Source organism: Coturnix japonica, chromosome 10 (genome assembly GCF_001577835.2).
Source record: "Coturnix japonica isolate 7356 chromosome 10, Coturnix japonica 2.1, whole genome shotgun sequence".
Classification (NCBI taxonomy): Eukaryota; Metazoa; Chordata; class Aves; order Galliformes; family Phasianidae; genus Coturnix; species Coturnix japonica.
Genome location: NC_029525.1, coordinates 9,437,371 through 9,458,425, shown reverse-complemented (window position 1 = coordinate 9,458,425; position 21,055 = coordinate 9,437,371). Strand labels below are relative to the sequence as shown.

The window sequence follows — 21,055 nt, the reverse complement described above, 5'->3', positions numbered from 1 at the left end:
GGGCGAAGCACAGAGGGCTGCGGCAGTGCAGCCCTACGGCCTGAAACTGAACGTCTATGGGACAGACAGAGCTGACCCTCAGCCACAGCTATAACGACAAACAGCCTCACTGTATCTCAATCATCCCCTCAGCCTCTGGCGACCCAACCCCAGCAACCACAGATCCATTCATCACTGACACCACAGATTTTCCAAAAGTGAAATTTTACTGTATTTCATACAAATTGAAAATGGCAATAAATACAGCGTGACAGAGCAGAAGACAAGACAGACTGCAAAGCTGTCCCATGATCCATTTACTAACACTCAGGCCACATAATTCCTTTAGGATTCAACAAGTTAATTCCCGACTATACATGTTTTCATAGAATTCCAAGTCTTTCATGCTTAAAGATGGCTTCACAGTCTGCAGTGATTTTACAAAGTGTTCGTGTTTTACAGCGGTCACTTCAAGTCCGTTCTCCTGCAACGCCAGCAGAGCAGCCTTAAAAAAAGAAAGGGAATATTAACAAGTGCTTCCTGGTTTTAAGCTGCACAGAAGTAACTGAACTGTGTTACACAAAATCAGACAACAGCACTGTAGGACTCCTGGTATTTATGAGTGATGAGACCAGTGTATGCCCCACATGCAGAATAAGCCGTACTGCAGATGGCTTAGTAATACATATAAATTAGTTCTTTTTCCCACTGAAAGGCCACATTTTATACTTTATTTCACAGATAACCACAAATATTTCTTACCTCCCTGCATAGATTTTCAATATCAGCCCCAGAGAACAGGTCTGTTAGTGCTGCTAGATCTTGTAGTGACACGTCAGTATCTAATGGAATTTTCTCTGTGCAGACTTTCAGGATGGAAAGCCTTCCCTGTGAGGTGGCACGTATCAATGAGAAAAAGCAAAGCAAACAATTACTCCCACTCCAAAACAGTCCTCAATTTCATGTTAAAATGAAGGAAACAGAGAAAAATACAAAAACAGAATTAGCAAGTTCTTGGTGAAAGAGTAAATGAAGTATTATTAATGGAGATCATATTTACTTTTATGGTTAACTCATATTCACATCTAGTATTCATAGTTACTCATTACTTCATAAAAATGGACTATTTGAGATATATGATTCCATATATCTCCTGCCTTGGGTCATCTCTTACGTTTTAGGGTGGGGAGGGAAGCTCAGGACAAGCATTTATACCACTGAATATTTACAGGGAACAATAAGGGTTTGAAGAAAGGGCAGCCAACTTCACATGATACTTCCTACAGCTTGTTTTCATGAATAGAGAAGTGCTCCAGGTTGTTGTCTGTTTTCTATGAGTAGCGTATCTACATCATCAGTTCAAATCTTTGTGGTACTTAAATTACAAATGTAATCATTCCCTTTTTTGGGTACCTTGAGTTCGGTAACTCATCTCCAGTGAGCTGTCTCTCAGTTCTAAAACACGCTATTAGATTGTTCTTTTTGCATCTCGGCAGTTTTTCTCTCTCCATTTAACACCAGGTATGGATTGTCATACAGCACCTTTAGATCCGGAGGTGGAATATAGATCACTCTGTCTAATCTTCCAGGGCGCAGCAAGGCATCATCCAACACATCTGGTCTATTTGTTGCAGCAACTACCATGATATCTCTGCTCAAAGTCTCCTGAAACTCCAGCTGAGTAAAGAGATGGTATGAAGGGATTAGTGCAACACAGTTAAAACAGAGATGGGTTAAGACATTTGTTAACTATTAGTGACAAAAGTGGGAGGGAGAATAGAAAATGCATCCCTGTATGTAATTATTTTCCTTTCAGTATCAGGACTTTGTTTTCTTGAGATGAAGAAATGAACCTATATAACAGCAAGAATGACGCAGCCTAAAAGAATAATCTATGTCAAGCAAGATGATTTTTGTGACACAAAAAGTACACCAGCTATTTCTGTTCATGAGCCTGTGTGGGTATTTTGTTCAAATAGTTTCATTGAGAAACAGACCTAAAAAACAGCGAGCAGCATTCAAACAGCATTATATAAAAATCAGAAATGATGATAAAGTAGAATAGCACCATCTTATTTTTGAACAGCTGGGCTGCACTTCTCATTTGTATCATATGTACCATACAGAAAAAGGAACATAAATACCTGTCTTTCCTCATCACTTGGTTCTTCACATCTCTCCTCAAGCTGTAGTTTATTTCCTCTTCTTTCCGTGACTTTCAGTCCAACACCATCCAACTCATTGAGAAGAACAGACAGCACCCGCTCTGAGACCCCACGGCCAGTTTTACTGTGCGATCGAGATCCCAGGATAGAATCAATTTCATCCAGGAATATAATTGCTGGAGAATTTGCTCTTGCTTGGCGGAAAACCTGATTTTTAAAATGAAATGTTAATGCACACGTTCTTTCAGATAAGGTGAATCCACCTGTTTACATATAGTCTTACTTAGGGATGAAGACTTAAATTCATTCACACTCAAAAAAGAAACATTCATCCAAGAAGCCTCTCCAGCTTCCATTCACTACAGGCAAATTCTGCCTCTGAATTAAATTCTGAAGTGAAATGAAAACAAGAGGGTAGAAATATTTTCAAAGCTGAAAACTGGCATCATGTTAGGGCTAGACTTCCTGTCCACACATACAGGAAACCTTAAGTTAGTTATCAATCCTAATCAAATAAGAGTTTTAACTACCATTTTTTCAAGAGAAAAATGCAGACCTGACTTACAAAAAAAATCAAGCAAAAAGAATTTTTACACCTTATACAAATTGGAAACTGTACCTGAGATAAAATCTTCTCTGAATCTCCAACATAAGGTGAGAACAGTTCAGCACCACTTACAGAGAGAAAGGAACAGTGACAACTTGTGGCCACAGCCTTCACCAGTGTGGTTTTGGCACAGCCCGATGGCCCGTAGAGAAGAACACCCTTTGGACGAGACAGGCCCATCCTCACAAATGCCTGAGGAAATTTCATGGGCCACTCCACACTCTGTCAACACATAAACAAGGGATGAAATTCTCGGTGACAGAACTGAAGATCAAAGACAACCAACAAAACAGCGGAGCACAATACTCCAACTCTTTAGTGCATATATTAATTTGAAAGCAACGCATAATGCTAATTTGGTCTTCCTTGGTAGAAAAAACACAAAGCCACCCTTCTGGAGCTTCCCTCTCAGTCTCAAACAGAATAAAAGGCAATTGTTGAATGATATGCAAGAGCCACCTCTGGCTATACATTCAGAAATGGACTGCTGCAGGGTTTACCAGCTACTGGGAAGCAGAATAATTATTTCATTGTGTTATGCTTGCTGCTCCTATCTTGAGATGCTAAATTATTACAGTGCTTGTCATTTAATGTAGTAGAAAATAATACTAAAAATTTGCATGATAAAGCACTTCTGCAACATAACACACAGAACAGTTTGAAGAACAGGCCATCAGAAACTCTCTTGACCTAAACGCATTTACACCTTACCTGTTTTAACTTCAACTTCACATCTTCAAGACCACCAATCTGCTCCCAAGTGACGGGTTTACATTCTTTGAGTCCAATTGCACTTCGAAAAGAGGATGGCTGAATTCTTTTAAAAGCTTCTTGGAAATCTGACATGTTAATCAGCACTTCAGCTGAATCCTGAAGGAAAACACAGTGTATTAGCCACATTTTCACATCATAAATTATAAAGCTTTATTAGCACATAAAACGCTTCACAAAAGGCCAAAGACAGCCATAATCACTAAACTTCCCACCCTAACAAGCTCCAACAGTGTATACACAAAGATGTAACAAGACAGAATATACACTCTTTGTGGCAAGATCTTATAAGGAAAGAACAATTTTATCAGACTTGTGTGTTCGACAGAAAATTACTTTTCTCCCTAAATCACAGCTCCAACTAAGTTAAACAGATGCTAATTCAGGGTTACTACACACGAATTCCCATATTCTTTTAAATAATCAAAAAGGTCCAACATTCATAACCCTCAAGCAGACTGCAAGTTCCAATCTTAAATGACAGATGCAATAACAGAAGTATTGTGATATGCTTTACCAAGGAGCTTGCAGTTCTCGTGGCAAACAGCCCATCTACTTGTTGATTATTTTTATTTGCCCATCTCTGTCTTCCCAGGATACCAGGCTCAAATTATTTCACTATTTTCAATTACATTTACAACACTTTAACTTCTGAATTCCTCATCTTGTTCAGATTTTCAAGTAAAACTAAGTGCTAATGGAGAAAGGGTGTTAGATAATAACCATGACTTTCATCTTTATTTACAACCATACCAAGGAGCTGTGGAACACAGCCTGCATGGCAGCTTCTCTGCAGAGCGCTGTAAGGTCAGCTCCAACGTACCCAGTTGTCATCTCTGCCAGTTTAACCAAATCAATGTCTGCAGAAATGGGCATGCTACAGGTGAGCATCTGCAGGATGGATCTCCTCTGCGTAAGCGTCGGGGTCCCAATAATAACCTGATCCAAAGAAGATGAAATTTTCAATAGTTACTTCACCATATTCCTGTCATTTTGTCAACCTGGCCACGCAAATTTGTCTCCACTTTAAACCAACTACTAAGGATTTATACATACTTACATTACAACCAAAGAATTTAGGAGAAGCTTAATAATAGATTACAGATATTTAAAGCATCTTTAATTTATGCCTACTTTCCAAGTGAATAGTTGTATAATCAGTTGTTCATAAGACACTATGAGTTACTGTCCATCGAATCCTGTTTTAAGGTAATAGAAACATCTGACTTAGCAATTAGGTTATTATTTCATTGTTCTCAAAGGCTGAATTAGATAACAGGTTTATTTAATTGAACACGTTCTGTAAAACACAAGCCAAGAGCAAAAGCATCTTCAAGGTTGACTATGTGAACTGCGGGCTTGTCTTTACTAACCAGCCCCATGACACCTCCCTTAAACAGGAAGAAAAGAGGACTGAGCACGGACAGCAATGTCTGCTTACTTCTCTGTCAAACCTGCCTGGTCTTCTCAGTGCGGGATCCAAGGCGTCAGGCCTGTTTGTCGCTGCCACAACGACCATCCTGTCCTTACGACCGACACCATCCAGCAGCGTTAGCAGCTGAGCCACAAGGCGATCCTCAGGAGCGCTGTTGGAACTCCCTCGTTTTGGGCACAAAGCGTCGATCTCATCAATAAACAGAAGCGTGGGCCCTTCCCAGGACATCTCCCTGCCCTTCTCAAAGACACGTCGCAAATTCTCTTCGCTTTCCCCCGGCCTGGAGCCGCACAGCGCCGGGCCGCTGATGCACAGCAGATCCGCACCCACATCTCTCGCCACCGCCTTCACCAGGAGCGTTTTCCCCACGCCTGGAGGGCCCACCAGCAGCACCCCATTGGGGACGGGAAGCCCCAACTTGTTAAACGTCCTTGGGAAGCGGAACGGCAGGTCCACCATTTCTATCAGAGACTCCCTCACATCGTCCAGCCCAGCCACAGGAATTTTTGCTGTCTCTTCCGTTAAGAGCCTGTACCGTTCTAACGCCATCACCTCTTTAATCGTTACATTTGTCTGCGAGGTTATCAGCCCGGCCTCCTCAGTCGCGGGCTCTACAGACAGGATCTCTATGTGCACCACGGGAGTGCGGACATTAGGGCCGACGGTAACAACGTAGTGAGGGGAGACGTAGAGGTTGCTCAGCAGGTCCCGCACCGCCTCCTGCAGCCCCGCAGCCCGCCTGGCTGCCCCGCCCCGCAGCACCACACGCACCGCAGCTCCCCGCAGGCGGCGGGCGGACAGCGGCTGGAAGCAGCCGGGGCTCAGCGACAGCTCGCGCAGCGCTGCCAATGTCAGCCCGGTGCTACAGGCCGGGTCCGCCTGCACGTACCCGTCCGCCAGGTCCGGCCGCGGCCACGCGGTGCACAGACAGCACCCGGATGGCAGCGAGATCCGCAGCGGAGCGCCCAGCACGACCCCGAGGGACGAGAGGGCGGCGGGGCCCAGCCGGCACCGCTGCGTGCCCTCATCCCTCGGGTCCGGAGGGAGCAGCCTGAGGGACACGGGATCCATGGCGGCACGAGCACGCGCCAACAACCGCCACGAAGGGCGCAGCCGCGGCCCCGCCTCCCAGCACACAGAGTCACAGAGTGACCCGGGTTGGAAGGGACCTCAAGGATCATGTAGTTCCAACCCCCTGCCCGGCAGGGCCACCAAACATACACCTTTACTAGATCAGGTTGCCCAGGGCCCCGTCCAACCTGGCCTTGAGCACCTCCAAGGACGGGGCATCCACAACCAACCCTCGCACCTCCCCGCCTCCCCTCACACATCCCCGCCTCCACGGAGCACTTGGGAGCCGCCTCCTTCCCGAGAGCCCTGCCCGGCGTTACCTTCACAGTAGCGTACGAACCTGCTGGGCTGAGAGAGAAAAGCATCATCGCCAGTGAAATCTGCAGTGTGCGTGATTTCAGTCCAGCGAGTAGCTTAATTGTGAGTAAAGTAATACGCACAGACTCCAATTGAGACCCCACACACTGTGATCACACGGGGCAGGGAGGGATGCCCTGCAGGACAGGGCTGTCAAGGTGTGTTCCGAAGGCTCCTGCAGAAAAGCATAAGGAAATCCTTCTGACGGTGTCCTTTACCATGGCCCTGTGTGAGCCAGTACAGAACAGTAACCAGTACAAACAAAAAGAGGCAATCTGAATGTTGTTAGCTCAGCTAGTTCTAAATACTTCATAGGAACTCATTATAAGGAAGCAGAGCCCAGAAATCATTAATACAGCTTTTTGAAAGTGTGAAAAATCGCCTTGTTTTGTTTTGTTCTGGTAGGATGAAAACCTTATTTAAGAATTTTTATGGGATGCACTGCTGAGTGGCTGCCCTGGATTGGAATGTGTACCTTTGAGTAGCCATCGCTCCCAGAACTTTTACACACCCCAAATTCACTCCTGACAAACAGATCTACCACCAAAAATCTAGTTTAAACTGTCAGTCACCCCCCAAAATCAACAAGAAGACCAAAAGCAAAACAAAACCCAACACGATTTTCACGACATTCACTAGATGGCAGCTGATCTTCAAGAATGACTCGTTTCTCCTTGCAGATCCAACAGATCCAAGGGAGCAGTCATCAGCAATTAGAGAAATCGAATGCTGCCCATCATTGTCTTTGCTGTGTTTCAAATATCACACTGAAAATCCAGAACAGTGAGTGTTCAGATCATTTCCATCTTCATTTCCCTGTTTTTCTTTTAATGTTCAGTTTCTTTCTGCTAATTTATGGGGAGGAGTGTTCCCTTATTGTTTGCTTTCATACTTCATGGAGCTTCTCTGGCAAAATGTAAATGCTATATTGTACCTATGCCAGATATTGCACATTTAAAACACCACGTTCCATTATAATAGAACTTCATGGATAAATTGTAAAGATACTCCTAAAGAAGGATGGGAATGAGCTCTTTCATGTCTGCATGTTTTTATGGGAGGGCCACCCTCAATGTGTTTACTTAATTTTCCATTGAGAATCCAGTCTTGTATCTTTATATGGAAGAGATTCCCTTTGCAGTTAGCAGGAATTCTGGACGTGCAAGCCATGTGAGGTTGGGCCCTATATTTTTCAAAGAAGGGTGTGGAAAATCTCTGACTACTGTCAGACAGCTACTGTGAGGCCATTGGAAATGAGGAATCACATGCTGTACTTGCAGACTAGGGCACCGTGCGAAGGCAGAGCATGCAATCAGAAGTTGCACATTGATTATTATTTTAAATAAACCCTAGATGGGATTTGGATAGCCTATTCTGCTAAAGCACTTTATACTTACAGCCACTACAACTTCTGCAACTTTACCATAGGACTTGCTCTTGTATAAATGTTGTTCTTTACTTCTGGACTCTGATTACATGTGGAATTCTACAGATTTATTTCTACTTCTCTTTGAATTATCAGAGAATGTAATAAACTTTAGCAAGGTTAGAACATCTGTTTAACGGTATTAAAATAATTGCTTCTAAATGCCATAGGACAACTTAATTTCTAGCTCCTAATCTCTGAAGTGCCTTTAAAAATGTATTCCAGCATCTGAAGTTCTGATGCAGAAGAATGACACTATATTCTATTACTTAGTACATTTTCAGAGAGCTTTGCTTGTTGATTATGGAGGTTGTCAGGCCTGCTTCTCTGAAGATTAACCTGATGCATCAATGCCTTAAAGGAAAAAAAAAAATAAGATCTTTCACATGAGTATATTATGCACGGAGTAAACAAATGCTGCCTTATGTTTAAATAAGTGGATGGTAGGCAGTTAACTTTATTGCTGTTATGTATTTGCAGTGAACTGGATAAGCTGGTTTCTTTTATAAAACAATAGGCTGGCTGAAAATGCTTATGTAGCTTGTTCAGTTTAATGATCATTGTATCACAGAAATGTACTGCTGGGAAAACTATTCTGTCACTGCTTGGAAATTCAGTTAGTTATAACTTACTTCCCTCATTCTTGTTTTGGTGATTCACATGAAAACATATTAAAATGTTAGAATAGTTCTAAACTGCATGAGATTAAGCGAATTCCTTCACATGCTTTCCTTGTTTTCTCTTGTAAAGAGGATGAGAACTCTAGGAGAGGTAATAGTAGGATTTAGTTTTATATATATTTATATCCATTATACTAATTATACTCAATATACTTGATTAGAGATAGTTTTGTTAATTCCCAACTCTCAGTAGCCTTTTGTTGAGAAGGTTGGAAATGAAAATTTATAAAGCTGGCACTGTAGCCTCACTTCCATAAGGATACATGCTCACTGCAGGAAGAGAATGAAGCATACTGTTTAGGCAGAAATAGAAAACAAACATAAAAACAAACGCAAGTAGCCTAACTGTGGGAGATGGACAAGCACCTTCAACTTCCCTAGGAATCTGAGGGCTTGACACTACCGAAGGAATGCCAGTTATGTTGACAAATCTGACTTCAGTTTATTACCAGTAATTTGATACAGATATACCACATACAGTGGTGAATCTTGATTTCTGTTAGCCTATTGTGTTGTGAACTAAGTACAATGTATTTGGTTTTTCTGCTGTACCAATTGTCTTTCAGGCATCAAGTATACTACAGTATTAATAGAAGTCATCTGTGTTCCTTAAGAAGAACAAATAGCAGCCTAAGTAGAAAGGGACCAAGACAGCAAAGAAAGGTCAGAAATCTGGAACAAAGTTTTTATGAAGTGTAGTATAGAATAGGAAAGACAGTCTGAAGAGAAACCTAGTAGTCTTTTGGACAGAAACCTGTGTTTCTTATGGGAAGGGGTATGAACGCTTCTACAGATTTTATTGGAGTATGAAATATCAGAACTGCTACATATTTTCTTCATGTTTATTCTCAGTTTATACTTAAGCTCAAGAGAAGCTTCTGAAATCCTTGGAGAGACAGTCCATCTGCTGGTAGGAGCGGTTGTCTTTTAGCGGTATTAATTTTTCCTTCTGCCTTTGGGAGGAGTCTTATGCCTTCAGCATTCTTCTTTCCTAAAACAAAGATCTTGGAACACAATCGTGCCCAAATATCAACATTTTTTCCCTTGTCATCATTGCTTAAAATTAGATAAATTATTTTGGGCTTGTATGAATTGTCACTTGTCTGTGTTCTTGCCTTTCTGTTTCAAGGTGCCTTGTTTTCACTTCTTGCTGTTTCCTGCTAATTACCATCCCAACCTTTGATTACTGAGCTTACTGAAGTGAGATGGTTATGATTTACAGGGGAAGTGGGAATGGTTGCGACATGGCCAGAAGAGTTCCATGTCTTCATGTTACTGCACAGAACATTCTCAGAGAATTAAATGCTCTTTTAAAACATACTGACTTTTAAGTGCTAGCAGTTAAGTAATGCATCCCAAGTGCTCAAATGAATAGTAATGAAAGAAGATCATAGCAGGAAATTTCAGTGGGTTACTTCCTTAGCTTATGCTAGGTCTGACTATGGAAGTGAGACTTTTTTCTTTAAAGAAGTCAGTGTTGAAGGGGCGTCCAAATTCAAAGACTAAGTCGTGTTGCTACACTTATGGATGTGAAGCCCAGTGGACAGGACAAGAGTGGTATGTGGATGTGTTACTGCTCACACTGCACCATCTTTGGCTTTGTTTCTGTTTGTGCTTTTAGAACTTTCATTAAGCTCTGTGCACAGGTAAATAATGGAATTCTCCTTGATGTGTTGCTAGTTTAGTTTTTCTTTAATTTAAATTCAGACACCAAGTAGCAATAATTCGAATGTCATCTGTTCCTGTTAATGAAATTAGTGTAATACGTGTGCAGGTTGTTTCCCTACTGTTTCACATGGGTATTATTCCTGTCCTGTTATAAAGTTCAGTTGTTAAAGTTCAGAACAATGAGTATTGCAGTTACCGAAATAATCCTCCTGACTCAACTAATAAGTTATGTTTACTGGTTCATTATCACAGTGATTTTTCAGGTATTCCATCTGACAGAGATCTATTACTGTCCAAGCATCAGAGATTATTTTGAATCTAAGGCCAAACCAACTGAAAACAACACTTCTAGTTTTAGCTTCTTCCAAAGGAAAGATCACTTGAGAAATTCAACTTCGGGTGTTCAAAACTGTGATTTGAGTGCTCTAATGAAGTTATAACATCACTTTCTTGTGTAACAGAATTCCTTCTATTGAAAAATAAACCAGCGGTCTCAATAGTTAACTTTGTTTGGTTTTTATTGTTCTAAAAATCCTTTGTATGGGCTCCAAGGGACTGAATCTCTGGCCGGGATTTATCTAAACAACAAGTTATTAAATGGAAAATTGAAAATGATGTTTTACAACTTTCCTACTGTTTAGTGTAGAACTCTGGGGATGTCCAACGTATCTCGTTGGCTGATATTTCAGAGAACATTTTGTGAAATTTTGTTACTGTTTTTGTTGCTTTGCTAGGGCAGGGCATTGCAGGGAAAATGATGAAGTAGGTAACATAAGTCATGTGTATACACTCAAATCTAAAAGCTGGTTTAAATTGTCAGTCTCTTGATGAAAACTGGGCATGTTTGGCTTCTCAGACTGTAGTACTGTCATAAATGTTTTGCTGTTCTGATGAAAGCATCTGTTGCTTGCTACAGCCCGCTTTTCCTCCTTTATAATTTTTGAGAATGACAGCTGTATTTTTCAAACACCTAACGAATGTCACCAGTATATGTGAGCCTACCTGCACAGAAGCAGGACGTCTTGGCTGACAAGTCTGGTATGAGCTGACTGCCTCCTGGCAGGCAAGAGGGCAAGCCACATTTTGGAGATTGTTAAACCCAGTATGTCCAGCCAGTCAGGTGAGGTGATTCTCCTGCTATTACCTGCTCTAATAATTTAAAGGTTTTGATTACTGTAAGTGATCAATAATGCAATTGCCTCATTTACATCAGCTTTCAGATTCAGGTGACCTCTGTTCTTTTGCAAGTATTGTGGACATACCTTATTTTTAGAAATAATTGTGGTGAGGATTTTTATTTTCCAGTAGAAAATATTGTTCTTTAACTTTTTCTGAATCCTGACTTCATCCTGTGTATGACATAAACTTATTGCAGTAATGCAGATGCCATAATCTGACTATGATCTTAATTAACCTTTTCACTGAAGGGACTGCGTAACATTCTGCTGGGTCTGCTTTGAGATCTTATGTGGTGCTTTAAAAGTGCTTCAGGGAGTTAGCTAACTAAACCTATGCAAGAAATTATTTGATTCAGATACCTGCCTTGTTATTTAGAGATCCCTTCTTAATAATGTATTCAAGTAAGAATCTCTTTTGAAGAGCTATGGAGGCTGGAAGTGTTTGCGAGAGAAATACTTCCCCTTCAAAGTTTAAAGCATCTGTTTAATTTGTGTAATGAGTAATTACTTTGAATTGGAAAGTCAGAATTCTAAGAATATTCTCCCAAACTCATTTGGGGATGACTACTTTACCAGTCACCAACTGTGTAAATACATACATCTTGTATTTTTGTTGTCATACCAAAGTAAACAAAAGCAGACAAGAAAATGGGGACTGATTTTTTTTTCTTTTTTTTTTTTNTTTTTTTTTCTTTTTTCCCATCTATCAAGCTAACCACATTAGCTGATGGGTAATCTGCTACATCACTCAAATTGCTCTGGCAACTTGAAAAATGTCTTGAACTTTTCTAGCCTGAAGGCACTGTTTTATTTCCAGAATCGTTCCCAAAGGAGGTTCCTGTTGAGAGTCGCTTCAACTGTAATTGAATGTAGTACTTAAAGTTTGTGAAAGATTAAAGTGTGTGATTAAAAAAGTAATAAAGTCACTTGTCAAATAGACTCTTGCTAGTGGTAGGCAGCTGTTTGTTACCATTGTGCTGAACTATGGTCTCTAAAGCAATGTTAGGGAAATTTACCTGCTGGGCTTGGTGGAGCTGCATCCAGCCACAGCAGATCCCAATTTGACTTCAGATGTCCTTTTATGTGACAGCAAAATAAGAATATACTGATCTCTGAAGTAAATTGGTTAAAACGTACAGTTCTTATTGCATAAAGATGTAGTCTTAAAAGTAGTACTAACAAAGTTGTTGGTACATCAATATTAAAATTATTGACACATTAATACCAGCTTGTAATCATTGCCATCTTGCTGTGTTTGTTTGAATAAGACAGGTTCTTTAGTTCAGGAAGTTCTTGGCAAAGTTTGTGCACTTCAAAGAAAGAAAAACTGTATGGCATCTCAATTTATCTCAAAGGAAGCCTCTTCTGCGGGGAGTCCTCCAGAACCAGAACTTTCCAGACAAATAGCTTGCAAGTTACATTTAGCTTTTAACTGCACTATAGTTCAGAGTCCGGTTTTGTAATCCAGTGGAGCAGATGTGTAGCTCAGTACACTTACTGTGAAGTTGTTTTAGTGAAAATGTCTAGAAAGTATCCTTAAAGTGTATTAACTTGCATAAATTGTGACTCAGGAGTTCATACTTCTGAGACAAGTGACAATGCTGTCCCATAGATCCAGAGTACTGAAAGTGATGGTTGAAAGAACCTGAAGGTCAGTTCTTTTAGTTTGGGTGATCTAAGTAGATCCCGCTATTGAAACAACAGTCAAAAACATAGTTTCACTTCTTTCCAATCTTTTCTGAATGGGAAGATCTCTGTAGAAACACTTTTCCCCTCACATGTAAAGTGTGTTTTATCCACTTGATTCTTCACTTTTGAAGCTTTTTTTAGTCTTTCAAAGCTGCTGGAGGTTATGTTATTCATATCTTCCCTTAAGAAAACAATCGGACCGTCTGATTCAGTTCAAGGTTTATACCAACTTTACCAAACCCAGCAGGAAGTTGAGATGTAAGGTCAAAATCTTTGGCATTCTATTTGCTCCACTGCCTAGTTACAACTTTTTTTTTGGACAGTAGAAATAGCAGCTCAGTTGGTGATAAAGCCTTAGAGAATTTGTGTGAGAAATCTCTCTGACTTCAGTGAGAGCTGGGCAGAACCCTGACAGCCAATCCAGGAACAACATCTGCATTGCACATAGTAGTACATAACCATTCATATTTGCATGAGGATTGTGAAGTCCCTGTGTAAGTGGCTGTGTTTAGTTCTCAAATTGTTGTCTGCTGATCAAAGTGTTTTTTCAGACTAAGTGCACTGTTTTAAGTACATGCTCTGGTATAAAGTTTGCTCTAGACTTCGAGGTTTGAATGTCTAGCTAGAATACTTGATGTTTGTGAACACAGCTAGCAGTCAAGGTTTTATTTTTCTGTTCCTCTAAATGTATTGTCCTCTATTGGCTGGTTAAATTTTTTTTTGGTCCAAAATGATACTGCCTTCCAAAGAAGAAACTCTTTTTGAGAGTTATTAACAGGGAGATGAAGTGATGGAAGTGTTTCCATGTATTGGCTTTTCAAAAGGAGCTGAGGATCTGCTTTATTAATTATGTGGTTAATGGAAGGAAGTGACTGAACAGGGAGAAGGAGAGTAATTAGCTAAATGGTACAAACGTTGTATGAACACCTACCCAGAGGGTGTCTGTTCTTACTACAACTCAGGTTTGGGGCTGAGTAGGTGCAGAGTCTTCCAGGTTCAGATTCTCCTGTGTCTCTCAACGTTTTACTGGAAAATGTATCTGTGCTACATAAAATTACACACTTCAGAGTAATTTACATACTTTTGCCTCTGTGGTGCATTGCATTATCTGAGACTAATTTAAAACAGACCTTTCTGAAGTCATATTTCAGAAAAATTAACTTAACATGGAAATTAGAAGGCAGGATTAAAAAAAAAAAGCCACCTACAGTTGACTTCTGGAAACATGTCTCCACAGGGGAAGTGTTGTGCAGCTTGAGAAGTGCAGCACCCTTCACCCATATCCTGACTTACATCAGCTGTTGTAGTAAAGTGTTCTTCTGTCAGATTTGTTCTCACTGTCCTTGCAAGGAAACCTTTTTTCTTGTACTTGGTCTGATTATTTTTTTTTTTCCCTTTCTTTTAGCCTTAGTAATCTGCTGGAATAATATTTCAAGTAAGTCATTTAAATTTCCAGTAAGTATTACTCAATAATATAGATGATGATGTTTAGCAAGCAGACAATGTGCAGACCTTTCACTTTAATGAAGTATTCTCCAATCTTTGTTAACAGTAATAAACAAGAACATGCAGTAGAGAGCCAGAGAGGGTGCTCTAGCAATAGGGAAAGGCATGGTGAAAGCTGTCATTGTCACTATCTCCTGCTGCACTGGAGAAAATGCTGGAGGGAGGTGGTTGTTTGGGAACTCCCATCACTTCTTTTGCCAGCTGGCTCCAGGGGGAACATTTCTGTGCTTCCCCTGCCTCTGCCCCCTGTAATGTGTGGCATCAGTTTGGGGATTGAAAATGAAATGCTGTGATGGTTTTGCACGCATAAAATCCTTTGCGCAACAAAATTGGAATAGGAAAATGTTTTAAGGCCTAAGGAGTCTGTCAGGGAAGTCATCCATGAGAATAAAAGTTGACAGGATAACTGTAGTTAGGCATCAGCTCAGAGCCACTGTTTGCTTCTTTTGAGCCAAGAATACAAAGGATGCAGCGTTATCCTCAGATGTATGTGGGTGCCTCACCAAGAAAGCTTAACTTGTCTTGAGCTCCTGTCTCTCACTTCCTTTTCATGACAATAACTTAGCTGGTGTTTTGTATGTTGTAACAGTCACAGCTTTGCAAGAAGTGGAAGAGTGCATGAGATTTTTGCTTCTAACTTTTTTTCTTTTTATTTTTAATGGTCTTGTTAAAAACTAGAAAGGACAAATAGAAAATTCACAGTAGTGAGGGTAGTGTGTAGTAGAATATTAAGATATAGAATGTACACTTCATTAAGGAAATAGTTTTATTTTCAGATTTTTTTTCCTTCTGTACAAGAACTTCCAGCTTTTGCAGTAGTTTAGCTAAAATTATCTTGTGTTGTGTTTTCCTATCAGGCAGGCAGTTGCACTAAATTTAAATGATCTAGGAAGTGTGGCCAAGTGAACCTCTTTGGCATGTTGCTGCATTTTTACAGTTATTTCTACCTCTGTGCCTTCACTGCACCCGCCTTGCAGTGACATCTGCTGGGAGAAGCAGGAAGCCTGTATTGTAAATACAGCACTTTGGAATGAAAGTTAATTGCACTCTACATTTGAGGCTATCTTTTTGTCTTATCAACATTACATATACAGATGGAGCTGTACTAAGGAATAACTACAAAATATAACTACTCATAATGCTAAACTTGTGTCATACTGATGGATGTTCCAAATACACACTTATCCTTCTGGTTTTACATTTGGTATATAAATACTGAAAATAATTGAAAAGTGGGGAAAATACAGATAAGAAATCACTTTTTATTTCTGTAGAGTTGAAGCGGTGATGGTAATATACTGATAATTGGATAAGGAACCTCAAAGTCCATGCCTAGCTTTATAATATAATATGTTGGTTGAAAATCTGAGCAAATTGCAGTGCTCACCTGGAATATCTTAAGTGATACTTAAAAATCACTATTGTATAAGCAGTTCCTGATTAGTTCCTTTTACAAATACATTTTTTTTTCTGAAATTCTGATATTTTTTTTGTTTTCCTTTATGCACGATTATCACTTACTTTCTGACAGTTGTTTTATTTGTGTTTCTTGAGCAAGAATTAAATGCAGCTCACCTGGATCTTTACTCACTGTGGCTTATCCTATATGTTATTTTTTCCTAGACCTTATTTTTCTGCCTTAATAGATCAGTGTTTCTTATTTAGGACAAAGGAATCTTTTCTACACTGATAACTCTTACATGCTAAGAACTTGATTTCTATACAGCAACTGGATTTTATCTTTTTTACTTTGACTTGGAATTCAATTTACATCTTTTTTTTTTTTCTCTGCTTGCCTCTTTTTTTACCCTTTCTTTTTAGATAATCAACTTTTCTGCTTTATATTCTCCTCTCAGTCTCCTGTTTTATCACTTTATACATGTTTTAGATGGAAACACCAAGAAATTGAGTAGATATTTACTGATTTCTATATAATGGAACTATTGCATATTATATAATTGAAGTCATGCCTCCTTTTGGTTGATTCCACCGGAATCCTTCATATCTTGTTTTTGTACTGTTGTGCCTCTAGCCCTAGTATTAGTGATTATTGCAAAAATGCCACAGATAACTCTAATAATGTTTAGTAATTTACTTTTACGGAGCTTTTGGTTATCTGATAGATCTCAGACCATTACCATACAATATTGGTACTTAAACTGTGGGATTTCTGTGTGCTGAGAAGTAGAACTTTCAGAAGTTGCTTAGCGGGTTTCTCAAAGGAGGTAACAGATATCACTAAGAATTAAAGACAGCTGATAAAGGATGACGATAATGTGCAATAACAAATGTTAATGCTCACCTAAAGAGGTCCAGCAAATAAGATGTTAGATGCCAATGTATGCTATAATTATTTATCCATTTTAAATAGAGGAGATGAAAATAAGGAAGATTACAGGCCTAACTATGTACTGTTAGATTCATAGTCAGCAAAATTCCTTACATTAGATAACTTCATAAGTGTCAAAATAAAACAACCCATATTAAATGGTATTTAGGAAGGCTTAACCATGAACTCTCACTCGTGTGTGGCTGTGTTCTAAGTGAGACAATGTATCTGAAGACGATTCACAGGAGTCTTAAATGTGCGTTAGTGAATTAATTTGGAACTGCTTTTTAGATGACCCAATTGCTGAAGCAGACTTAAAGTTGGCCAGTCGGTTACTTGATAGTATCTGTTGTATAGCCAACGCAGATGGACTGTGTGATGCTCAGTAAGTTTTTTCTCATCCCCTCTGATGTCTTGCCCTTAATCTTTCACCACTTGTACACCACATGCCCCAAAGCATCCATCAGTGCAGTTAGTCATAACCAAATAAGTGAGATAAAAATTCCTGATTTTTGGTATCTTCAGCTTTTCTCTTAATTTTTTTTTTTTTTTTTTTTTTTTTTTAATAACCAGATGCTAACAGTTCTTCAACTCTTCTCTCAAAATGCCTTTGCATAGCACACCATGTTAAAATCATGCTGCTATTAGTGACACATGTAAGTCACACAGAGCAGTAATGAAAAGCAGTCCAGTCCTAAGTTTTGGATGCTGTCACAATTACGCTTATGTACTTTGTATTATACAAGGGAAATCTGAATAAACAAGATCCTTGCTGAGAAGGGAATTACAGACAACCTCCATGGATGTACTCTTTCTTTTTTGCATGTTCCTCAAATATCTATTCTAACAGATTTGACAACCCTGACAACACATTCACTTTTTTTTTAATAACAGTTTGTTATTAAATAGTTTGGCATTTTAATAGTACAGAGCTTAGATCCACTGTCCTTTTATAGTAAACCATATGGGTAACTGTCAATCTTCAAAGCCATTCTGTGTTTGGATATGTCCATATGCATACACATTTGCCCAGGCATTTAAGTCAGAATCACTTGTTTCCTTCATAACTGCAGTCATTCTTTCAAAGCACAAAGGATGGTACTATCTCATTCTATTTCTGTTATCTGGTACAGCCGGATTATTCCATTATTCAAATTTTAAAATAAAAGCTGCTTTTCCTGCAATATTTTAGGTGTACAAACTCAGTAAGATTACGTAAAGTCTGAGTTGTGTCATGCTTTTCAGTTCTGCTTTCCTGTTCTCGTTCTGACTGAATTAATACACGATGCCAGGGTGATTTCTCCTCAGCTCTTCCTTCCAAACACAGAAGTGTTAAGGACCTGATGAGTCTCCAGTCAGTCTTTGTAAAATAATCTTGTGCTCCCTGGAACAAGGTACCTTTCCTGTTGTGAACAGTCCGAGTGTATTTCTCACTACTTCTCTTAATTCTGTATTCACAGTTTCTATGTAAACAAGGCCAGAACTCTAATTTCATTTGCCCCAAGTCCTGTAAAAAGTATTGTCATTTTTATTATTGTTCTAAATGCTGTTGGAAACTGCAGGAGAAATTAGTTGTTTTACAATGAAAAATGTCCACATCACAGAGTGACGCTACCACTGGGCTTAATGTACAGCAAAGGTGATATAATATAGAGATCTGAAACTTTCTGTACAGAGATGTACAGACCAAGTGACTACTACTATTGAGAAGGTGAGGCTTAACTTCTTCCCTTCTGGTTATTCATTTAAGGGACTTCATTTTTGCTAAGGATGCCCCTAGCGAGAGATGCACACTATCAATTTCTTTAGATTTTTCCTGAACAGCACCCAGTACTTGTATTCAGTCATTGTGATGATGACTTACGCTTAATTTCTTATTCTTTTTACAATTGCATCTTTTTTTTTTTTTTTTTTTTTTTTTTTCTTTATGACCACAACATAAAAAGTTATCTCTAACTATGACATATTTCATTCTGAAAGCTTTTCTCCAAAAGATAAGTAGATTGGCAGCTCTGGAAACATTTCTGTAATCATCTCTCAGAGCTCTCCTTACATGCTATTTTAGGTTTATTTTGTCTTAAAGCAAATATTCTGAATATGTAGCTAGAACTTCTGTCTATGATATTATTCCCAAAAAAGGAAATCTGAAGTAATGTCCTGCTCGTGGTCTGGCTGCAAAATCTTGCGAAGCGCATATTAGAGAAATGAGGGAAGGTGAGAGGATTCAATCTGGAATGGATTACTGAACTGGCAAAGCCTAGTTTGCATTTTGAAATATTATATTCCACTGGGATTTTGTAATTTGTCTTGGTCATTTTTGTGTCATGGAAAAAGAGATCTATTTGCAGGTTTTTCAGCTGACTCTTAGTGTGCATTGGGTAGATTCTCTCTTACTAATTCCAGATGTCAATATTTTCCTGACTTGTCTGGTTTCATATTGAAAGATCCAAATTTTTCAGTATTTGTGCCTTCTTAATACTAAAGTAAAATGCTAAACGGTTGCTCTTGTGTTACCAGGTCCTGAAAGCCTTGCAACGCCTGTCCTGTTTTGATTGTTGTTTTTATAGAAAGGACTGTGATTTTGGCATGAGACTTTTTGCATAGATTGAGGGTTTATTGCCATAGTTTTCTCTGACTTTGAAAAGATCATCTTTTTCATCTTTTTGGGAAAGACAGAGTCACTCTATGTATCTACTTGGAACGCAGAGTGAAATGTAGGGGGTAGATCTCCAGCTGAGGATCTGCTCATAGGAATCTTAATGATAGACAGACAACTTTTGATTCTTCTGGGTTTTCTTTGATCCAAATTCTTAGCTCATGAGACACCAACAATTACTTTTCATTTTCACATTAACTGTTATGTTTTCATTCATGGGCTGGAACTCCCTGACAGCTTTTGACTGCCTGATCATGCTATAAGGGGAATGAAAAGAACAGCTTTATTATGCGCAGAGCACATCACTAGTATTGTCTCCTACTGCTTTTGCTGTTTCTTTTGGAAGAGAGGACATACTTTAATAGTTTGTAGGAGGCTGATGGGGCCTAGATATCTTTGGGGAATTAATAATGAAATAAAGAAAATAGAATCTGCCCTGGAAACTTAGATGGCTGTTGTTGTTTTTCTTAGGAAAGTTGTGCTTTCTCCTGTAAATTTGGATCCTGTTCTCTTGCTGCATTAGTTTTGTTCAAAGGAAAAGGAGGAATTATATTCATAATGTGAATGAAAATAGACCCATATAAAGTACACAAAGGCTCCTTCTTTTTTTACCATAAAAGGAATAAAAAGCCATTTTGCATCCTAATGATTTCCTGACTGTTTAGGTACAGGGACTTTTCATTTTGTGAGAACTTCTGAAACTTTCTTTAGGTCACTGTTACTTCCTGGTAGAATCTCAGGAAAGTCACTGCTATGAGCAGATGAATGATTTCAAAAGTGGTCTGCTGTATATATTTAATATCTATCAATCTAGCTAAAAGCTATAAATACTGGAACTTACCAAGTGTTTCTTAGGGAAGTCAACATTTTGAGTGTTATTTACAAGTAATGTAGACAACAGAAGTCCTCATGGTCAGTTTTGATTCTACTCCATTTAGAAATGGAGCAATATTACAGTTCAGAAACTCTTGGATATAGTTACTGCCCCTTGGCATTACAGTACTCTAACTGTAAAGCACTTTGAAGTATTATATGGTACCAAAGGTTAACAATGTTTGCTAAACTCATTTAGAAAAATACATGTATATTCCTTTTAGTGTGAACAAGTCTTTAGTGGACACTGGTCCCAGTGCTTAGGCTGACTTTTAAAGGCTTGTTTAGACTTCCTGTATCCATGGCTGCACAGTTGGGTAAGATTAATGCCAGATGAGAGGCTGGAGTGCAGCAGTGTGCAGGTGGATCTAGGGATCCTGGCTGACAGGCTGTGAGAGCCAGCAGTGTGCAGTGTGCTGTGGCAGCTGAGAGGGCATAACATCTGTAGTGTGTTAACCACAGGATAGACAGACAGCTGGAAGAGGTGATTGTCACGCTGTATTTAGTGTTGTCATGCCCTCATCTCGAATACTGTGTGCAGTCTGGGCTCTAAAGTTTCAAAAAAGGGTTAAGACAGTTGAGGGCATCCAGTGGAGGGCAGCAAAGCTGCAAGAAGAGGCAGAGTTTGCTGTGTTTGTGTACTTGGAGAAAAGAAGGTGGTCAAG

General features: G+C 39.4%; 1 protein-coding gene and 1 long non-coding RNA gene across 3 annotated transcripts in view; one reads left to right on the top strand and one right to left on the bottom strand.

The window, feature by feature from the left end:
* Window positions 1–192: 192 nt before the first annotated feature.
* Window positions 193–6,077, bottom strand: SPATA5L1 (spermatogenesis associated 5 like 1). 2 transcript variants are annotated; one of them, XM_015872919.2, is made up of 8 exons: window positions 4,964–6,077; window positions 4,276–4,461; window positions 3,463–3,621; window positions 2,764–2,973; window positions 2,124–2,351; window positions 1,522–1,656; window positions 742–867; window positions 193–484 (listed from the first exon to the last, which is right to left on the bottom strand). In XM_015872919.2, exons 1-8 carry the CDS (start codon window positions 6,026–6,028, stop codon window positions 332–334), a joined length of 2,262 nt encoding a protein of 753 aa, XP_015728405.1. In that variant the 5' UTR covers window positions 6,029–6,077; the 3' UTR covers window positions 193–331. The 2 variants fall into 2 exon arrangements, with proteins under 2 accessions (XP_015728405.1, XP_015728406.1); XM_015872920.1 differs by lacking the exon at window positions 193–484 and having other exon boundaries at window positions 763–867; window positions 1,393–1,656; window positions 4,964–6,028.
* Window positions 6,078–6,152: 75 nt separating this feature from the next.
* The window catches only part of LOC107318738, a 59,415-nt gene continuing 44,512 nt past the window's right edge, over window positions 6,153–21,055 (top strand). The window contains exons 1-2 of the long non-coding RNA XR_004308500.1: window positions 6,153–6,448; window positions 7,066–7,168. This is a non-coding gene — a long non-coding RNA (uncharacterized LOC107318738). The remainder of the gene's footprint in view (window positions 6,449–7,065; window positions 7,169–21,055) is intronic.

What these genes read in the sequence shown, in the direction of transcription:
- SPATA5L1 (XM_015872919.2), bottom strand. Translation starts at nt 6,028, where the DNA reads ATGGATCCCGTGTCCCTCAGGCTGCTCCCTCCGGACCCGAGGGATGAG. An exon ending in CAGGCAGGTTTGACAGAGAA is followed by an intron (nt 4,462 to 4,963) that starts GTAAGCAGACAT and finishes TCTTTGGATCAG; the next exon opens with GTTATTATTGGGACCCCGAC. An exon ending in TTCCACCTCCGGATCTAAAG is followed by an intron (nt 868 to 1,521) that starts GTGCTGTATGAC and finishes GCCACCTCACAG; the next exon opens with GGAAGGCTTTCCATCCTGAA.